Genomic DNA, 8,140 nt, shown 5'->3' on the forward strand with positions numbered 1-8,140 from the left:
GCAGATAACTTTTCAAGTGATCTACTCAGGTGAGGACCAAGAGATGGACCAAGTCATACACAGAAGAGGCTCCCATTCGTTTTCCTGCCTGCCTTAATCACATCCATTCTGTTACAGTAGTGTCTTTGTCAAGCTGCAAGGTGACCTCGTATTTCTTGAGAATCCTGCAAACTGTTGTGTTTCTGAAACTGTGGAGTACTTGCTTTCTTGAGGCCATGTTGAAGGATCAAATACTAAGAAATGATTGCATGACTTGAGGAAGTCGTATCTGATTTACCCCCGGGTAACTTTGCTTGTGTCTGTCAGCAAGAGCATTAGAAACAGTGTGTGCCCTATAGTGGCCTATCACTATCAAGCAGAAGGATAAACTGTCCAATGGCCACGATGAGTTCATCCTTACATTCTCCAATGATCCGCTTTTCCCTCTGAAACCTAATGGTTGTGGTCTTTAAAATGCTGCCAATGTTAAGCATGTATGCTACAAATCACTGTTGTCACTCGTAGCCAGTTGCATTTTAATGGCTAACAATTGATAATATTTTTAACAGTTTCATGCGTCCATGCAGGCCACCTGATATTATGAAACTCGCCCAGTTTCACAAAGGGGATCCCATTTTTGTCACGCAGCTTCTTCAGTGCAGTTTTGTATTTTGCTCCACCTTTTTGCATAAAAACTGCAGCAGTTTGACCACAGAGCGATTAAATGTCTCTCAGTAAGGAACGTTGTGTTCAGCTGATTCTAAGCAATTTTCCAGTATGTACAACTGCAGCAAGTTGCCAGAGTTTTAGCACGACGCTGTTGTACATACCCATGTTGACAGCAGCCCCGTCTGTGCACACAACGACCAACTTTGTTGTCCAGTCATCCAAGCCTGTGTCCTGGAAAAGTCTCACAAATCATCTGTTATGGCCTGTGTCTTTTGGTCAGCCACGAGTGCAGTCAGTCCAAGAAAGTCTCCGTTGTTGGACACGGACACAATGTAAACAATTTCCTTCTCGTTTTTTGTGATGTCCTCAGATCCAAATTCAGCAGACTCCAATTTGGCTCATAACTCCCCGCTGATGGTGTGAGCAATGCTCTGCATGATCTGTGTGCCCCCTTCAAGTGAATGACATGCACGTCTGACGTTTACACCTAGCTGCCTCAATAAAGAAGGATATGAAGACATGGGATGTGTGTGTTAAACTTTGTGGAAGCGAGGAGAAAAATATTAAACAGGGCTTACCTCTGTTCGTCATTTCGCTTGTCTTGCCGTCTGTTAAGGGGGCAACTGCACATATCTTCTCGGATGGCTTGTTTATTAGCAATGACTAACATTCATGTGCTCCTTGCCCTTTTCACATTTGTCAAATAAAGGATGGTTACAATTCTTTGGGCCTTTAAAAATGCACCTGATTTGTCTCTTAGATGTAGATGAGAGAGGCAAATCTTTCACCACATTTTAGTGCACAGTGGCAACTTTTCTGAAAAAGTATTTTCTTCAGCACTGGCTCTGGTTAGCATTTCTTAGCTGGTGGCGAGACACCAAAGAAGCTACTTATTGTCTGTTGTTTTTTGGACATTTAGGTGGTGACAAGCAAAATGTGTAAGGTTAAATGACATTGTCAAGTACGCCAAAGGCACTTGGTAACACAAGTGTCACTATGCTTTCTTAATTTTTGTCACACATGCGTACCAGTTATCTGCACCCCTGGTAATGAGTCAGACTCGTTTCTGGTAGATGTTGGACTAAACCAGGGCTGCCCTTTGTCACCGAGTCTGTTCAGAATTATTATGGATACAATTTAAAAGCATAGCCAGCTGGCTTAAGGCCTCCACTTTGGTCGCTTCAGAATCTCACTTTTTGCAGATAATGGGGTTCTGTTGGCTTAATCAGATGGTGGCCTCCAGCTGTCACTGGAGTGGGTCGCAACCAAATGTGAAATTGTGAGAATGAAAATTAGTACCTCCAAATCTGGGGGCCATGGTCCTCAGCCTGAGTGAGCACAAGTTATTGGCCCAAGTGGAAGAGTTCATACATATATCATGGTCTTGTTCATGAGGGAAGCGAGAGATTGACAGATTGGGAGACTAAAGAAATGCAGAACGTACAGTAAAACAGTCATTCTATGTCCCTCCCTCACCTATGGTCACGAGCTCTGGGTACTGACAAAAAAGATGAGATTGCGAATAAAAGCAAGCAGAAATAAGTTTTCTCCATAGGGTCACTGACCTCTCTCCTAGAGATAGGGTGAGGAGTTTTGCCATCCAGGAGGGGCTTAGTATAGAGTCGCTGCTACTCCTCCACATCAAAAGGAGCTGGGCATGACCCACCAGAATGAGGTCTTGGGGCAGACCCAGGACACACTGGAGAGATGACATCTCACAGCTGGCTTGAGGATGCCTTAGTGTTCCCCTGGATAAGAAGAATTGCTGTCTGCATAGACAGTGATTAGGCATGTGATTTTCAATGATATATCACAGTTAATTGTCAACTTGATGCCATTCAATCACAGACTGATAGAAGACAGACTTTGTCTGGCAGAATTTATAACAGCTTTTAGTAACAGTGTTGGTAATCTTGGCAATCTCATTTTGCTGAAAGAAAATAATAATAATAATAATAATAATAATAATAATAATAATAGCTGTAGTGAGAGGAGTTTATTTGGAATAAAACGGATACTGAAAAGGTTTGAGAACATACATCGCAGTTGAAAAACTGTTAAACTGCAATACATGTTATTGCAATATCCAATATTCATGTTGCAAAAAGTAAATAAAAATAGCATTATGAAGCCTGTGGTCATTCTCACCTCTACTTAGCAGGATACAATTGTACCCACACATCCGCGTTCATTTAACAGAAAACACACCAGCATCTTTATATTTCATATACAGCATCACAGACATCCACGAAGCTGATCTTTGAAGGGTGTAAAACTAAAAAACAATTTGAATCGGTGCATTCACTTTAAGTTTCACTGCTCTATATTAGCCACATGTTCAGTATGTAGAGTTCTCCTAATGGTTCAGCTTATAATATATCTTCTCAAATTTTTGTTTTTCTACTATTTTTTTTCTTCATTTGTCCATTCAGACCTCCAACAGCAGCATGTCTGTGATGAGGAGAAGGTTGTCAGAGGTCAGCAGGTCTGTAACCAGGAGAGGAACTCTAGTCTGGACCAAGACGACCCAGAGCCTCCACAGATTAAAGATGAACACGAGGAACTCTGCAGCAGTCAGGAAGGACAGCAGCTTGGACTGAAGCAGGAGGCTGATGCCTTCATGGACACTCTTGTTTATCAGGAAAGTTACCACAGTGAACTGGAATCAAACAGTGGGCAGCTCCTTTCTCACAGCTCTCCTGAAGTAGAAAGCAAGCATGTAGTCTCAGGATCAGCTAGAAATATAGCGCTAAAGAGGAGGAGACGTCTCAGACTTGCTGACACAAGGGAAAAGTCTCTAAAATGTGACACATGTGGAAAAGCATTTCACTTCCAATCCCACCTGAGTGCACATCTTAGAGTTCACACAGGTGAGAAACCGTATTCTTGTAGCACCTGTGGGAAAAGATTCAGCCACAAATCAGCATTGGATAATCATTTAAGACGTTACACAGGCGAGAAGCCATATCTTTGTATCACTTGCGGGAAAAGATTTGTTCAGAAGTCTCATTTGGAGCGTCATGTGAGAATTCATACAGGTGAAAAGCCGTATCCTTGTATCACCTGTGGGAAAAGATTTAATCAGAATTCAGAGCTGCAACGTCATGTAAGAATTCACACAGGTGAGAAGCCGTATTTTTGTAAAACTTGTGGGAAAAGATTTGCTGACTCATCAGGACTCATAAAACACATGAGATTTCACACAGGTGAGAAACCATTTTCTTGTGGGATCTGTGGAAAAAGTTTTAGTCAGAAATCAGCATTGGAAACTCATGTAAGAACTCACACAGGCGAGAAGCCGTATTCTTGTAGCACTTGTGGGAAAAAATTCAATCAGAAATCAGGAATGAAGTCTCATGCAAGAATTCACACAGGTGAGAAACCACATTGCTGTAGCAGGTGTGGGAAAACCTTTAGCCAGGGGACACACTTAAAGAAGCACATGAGAATTCATACTGATTAAAAGTTTAAAGCTTAGAACATGTGGGACAGCTGTTAGTCATAATAGAGTGTTGGTTGTCGAGCTCACACTGAGCAGAAGTCAAACCACTGCAACACCTGAGTGAAAAGATGAATCATATTCAGGTCAGTATTATGTGGGTTCTATTCCAGGAAGCAGGTTTAACTAACAACTGCAAGTTTGCTAATCCTAACATGAGGGAGAGAAAGAGAGTTAACTTTAACTCGGTGTCACTCACCAGGTTAAGAAACTCTTTGAACCTAACAGATTTCAGCAGATTTTCTTAAACAAACTATGAATTTGTGTAAGAAACAAGTCACTCCTCCCATTTGCTGCACCTGAACCTGCCAACTGACACTCCAGTTAATTTCCTCTTTCATAATGTTCTTAACAATGCACATTAATCTGCTGGAAGTTTGTTCTTACAAATTCTCAGTTAGATGTTGCTTTGTAACTTTGTTTTTTTGGGATTGATTTTATAATCATGCAGTGAAAAATGTCATGATTGGGACAGCGATTCTTGCAGATTTATTAAGAGCTGAGAATAAGAGCATATAGTAGCATATACTAATTTAGTTTCCGTATTTCCAACTCTGACTTAGCAGGGCCAACTTTGAGTACATTATTGTATTTTTGTAGTACGTCATTGTCCTCTTTAAAGTTTTAGACCCATAGAGCACAGGATTAGCTATACTTTAAAGTCAGGTTTGAAATGCACACAGTAGACTGTCTGTGTTTTGAACATTTCATTTTGAAATTTCACAGACTCACAGGACTCAGTCATATAATAATCTCAAACAATGTTTTGAAAGGTAAATTAAGGTAATTTTAAAGGTAAGGTCAATTTAAAGGTAAGGTAGATTTAAAGTCTGTGACTTTAAATGAAACACATTTTTCATTCACACTAACCCAAATCCATCTCACTGGGGTATCATATAGCCCTTTTTCACTAGTACCCACTCTGCTCGACTCGACTTGGTTTCAGTGTTTTTTCCATTACGCTGGAGTACCACCTACTCTGGGTGGGGTCGTTATAGCAATGTGGCCTAAATTCCCGTGACGGCGTTTGTAAATGACACAACAAAAGGAGGATGTTAAGATGATGGTATACCTGCTACCTGGTCACCACAAAAATTACACTAAAAACGAGCGTATAACGTTTGCCTCTACTGTTTTGTTTTATGGAAATCTCAATAGAAAAAAAGAAGTTGCTACAGCCCATCAATGCATGAAATACTGGCTTGAAATGTTTGATTTCATTAAAAAATGAAATTGTCAAACTGTGGCAAAAACATCTTTTGTAATTTAATAAAATGACTTGACTCTGTGTGCTGCTATCTGATGCTACGTCCATCAGTAAACTGTGTCTGATCTGTTTATCTCGATTTTTATCTTCAGTTTCTGTCATTTTGCTGCTATCGGGTTACCCCTGAATAGATTTCAAATTCAACTTCAGATCATTTTAATGTAATACATGTTAATTCATGGGTAAATAATGACCATGGGAGGTATAAGAAGTTGTAGCTATACATTACACGAAGTTTCATAATATCCGATGATGATGACAGAATAGACCAAGAAAATGATTTTCTCCTCTCCTGTTATTTTAAAATAACTATCATGATCAGTGCTGACACGTGTTGGTATTTTTCAAACTACTCCATCAAAATGGAGGTTCAGCTCTTAATTTACTCATGGTGATTTATGGTATCTGAGCTCCATACCTTTCTTTCTCTTCTCACACACACTCTTAACTCAGAGTTGATTGAACTTTGATCAACTGTTCGGGAACAGGAAACTCAGGCTTACAGAGTTAATCATCTCAGAGTTTGTTTTTTAAACTCAGAGTTTATTGGACATGCTTCCTGGAACAGGGCATTGACCAGGGAAGAACTCTCAGCATTAATTCTTACAACTGTATCAGAGAAACCCTGATCTTACATTTCATGATGGTTGAAGTAAATTTTATGTCTTAATTCAAATGTTTTTCCTTGTTTCTTTAATGTTGTTTTATATAAATCTAGAAACTTGTGTTTTAACTTTGTACCCTAGTCCAGTGGTTCCCAAACTTTTTTTGCTAGGCCCCCCTTTGTTATACAAGAAAAATGCCGCCCCCGGCGCGCGCACACACACTAACACATCCTCCAACCACGCACACCCATATTCTGCTTCATTGCGGTTTATTTCACACCTCAAACATTTAGCAAACAATTGAGCAAATACAAGTAATCTGCAAAAAATTACAGGTAGTAAGAAAACAAACTACTAACTCTTTTACGCTACTTTCGCACCTACTTTTGAAAACACAGCTGTTTCATCCACGCGTAAACGCGTTTCGAATCACCGAAAACTGAGATTTTTAAAACTCCTCTTTTGCGTTTATGTGTGGACGAGGAATACAGAGTTCATCACACAACCTCAAAGGGATGTGCCTTTTGTCACATCACGCTGTGCGCCACGTTATTGTTTACATGAGATGAATTGCAGATAGTCGGATTAATTAACTAATTTTGTCTGTGTCTTCAGGTTTTACACACTTACATACACACACACGCAGTTACTGTCCCTCTATTTACAAAGGTAGAGGCATCACAGTGTAATTATTTTACCCTCAACATTGCTATCAATACATTTTTCAAAAATGCCTCTCTGTGCAAAATGGGTTTAAAAACATAAACAGCTGTGGGATACTGTTTGTCCGTGATTTAGACAGGGGGAACAAATTGTGGCAGGATCAGCCTGATGTTATTTGTATCCCACTGTAACTTTACTGTATAAAGAGCTAACATCTCCAAAATGTCAGGAGTAGTTAGTCATTACGACAAGTGTTTGTGAACTAAAAATCAAGAATGTGGGATACTGTTTGTCCGTGATTTGAAGAGCCCAGCGCTGCTCCCGACGCAGGGAAAAGCAGTTATGCAGGGGAGACCTACCTCGGCACTTGTGCAGGTGAAGCCAAAGGGAAGATATGCTTCATTATATTTTCTAGTCTTTGGCTTAGAATGAAGTTGGTTTGGAAACATATTCAGCTATGCTTCATCTCCTGCTTTGCGTTTGTGTAGGCGCCCCATGATAGCAGTGTCCAAGCATTGTTGTCGTTGTGTTTTTTCCTTTTCATACCACGCCCCCTCCTGCAATGGCTCTCTGCCCTCCCTAGGGGGTGGGCCCCACACTTTGGGAAGGTCTGCCCTAGTCTATATTATGGTTCTCTTTTACTTTCCTCTTATTCTTTTTTTTGTATGGAAATAAAAAAAATATTGCCTTGTGTAACACGATTCTGTGATATGATCTTCTAGTAGAAAGACTTGACCCTCTATTTAGGAACCTGCTGAAAATGTACAGGTGCACTCTCAAAGTACATTTACAATTGTGCAATAATAACAGAGCAGAATTTATTTATTTTTTATTATGTGTCACCACACATAAGTGTAGTTATATTACAATAATGTTTGTATTATGAGTGAGGTGAAAAATTATCTCCACAATCTCATCTTTGCAGTTTGTTGAAGCATTGAAGCTCCTTTCCTCAGTATTTAGAGAATTCCAACTCGAGCTCTTATTATGGCTGCTGTGTAGATACCTCAGGGTCAGCTCTTCATCAGCAAAACACAAAACGAACTATTACAACATAACCTCAGGGTTGCATGGATCAGCTCCACAGTATATCACAGTTGTATTAACTCAATATTTCTGTCTCTGAGGTCATAGTCCAACAACTTCTCTCAGACCTCCTTTACCTGGAAACAAAAGGTGAGCAGACTTTCTTTGGTGTTGCTGCAGGGTACTCACTAACGCATGTACTGCGCTTGGTTTGACCATACATACAACTATCTAGTCCTGTCTTAAGTAACCAGCCTGATTAGCCAATGAGCCATAGGTAAATATGATCTAATGGGTGAGGAACCTGGAGGAATGCGGAGAAAGCACCTTGTTGGGTCTGTGTTTCCACAAACCCCGCTAATTCTAGAGACTTATTCATCATGAAGAAAACAAGACAGTCGATCGATCCATTACTTGCACAAGGGAGGCCTC

The 8,140-nt window shown here is 40.2% G+C and overlaps 1 protein-coding gene across 1 annotated transcript in view; it reads left to right on the top strand.

The window, feature by feature from the left end:
• The window catches only part of LOC102203818 (zinc finger protein OZF-like), a 10,280-nt gene extending 4,892 nt beyond the window's left edge, over nucleotides 1–5,388 (top strand). Inside the window, exon 3 of the mRNA XM_005755350.1 lies at nucleotides 3,081–5,388. Within this exon, the coding sequence (XP_005755407.1) occupies nucleotides 3,081–4,111 (1,031 nt within the window). The 3' untranslated portion in view covers nucleotides 4,112–5,388. The remainder of the gene's footprint in view (nucleotides 1–3,080) is intronic.
• Nucleotides 5,389–8,140: the final 2,752 nt, after the last annotated feature.

The sequence above is a fragment of the Pundamilia nyererei genome, unplaced genomic scaffold (genome assembly GCF_000239375.1).
Source record: "Pundamilia nyererei isolate P.nyererei 1_Seehausen unplaced genomic scaffold, PunNye1.0 scaffold01270, whole genome shotgun sequence".
In the NCBI taxonomy this organism is placed as follows: Eukaryota; Metazoa; Chordata; class Actinopteri; order Cichliformes; family Cichlidae; genus Pundamilia; species Pundamilia nyererei.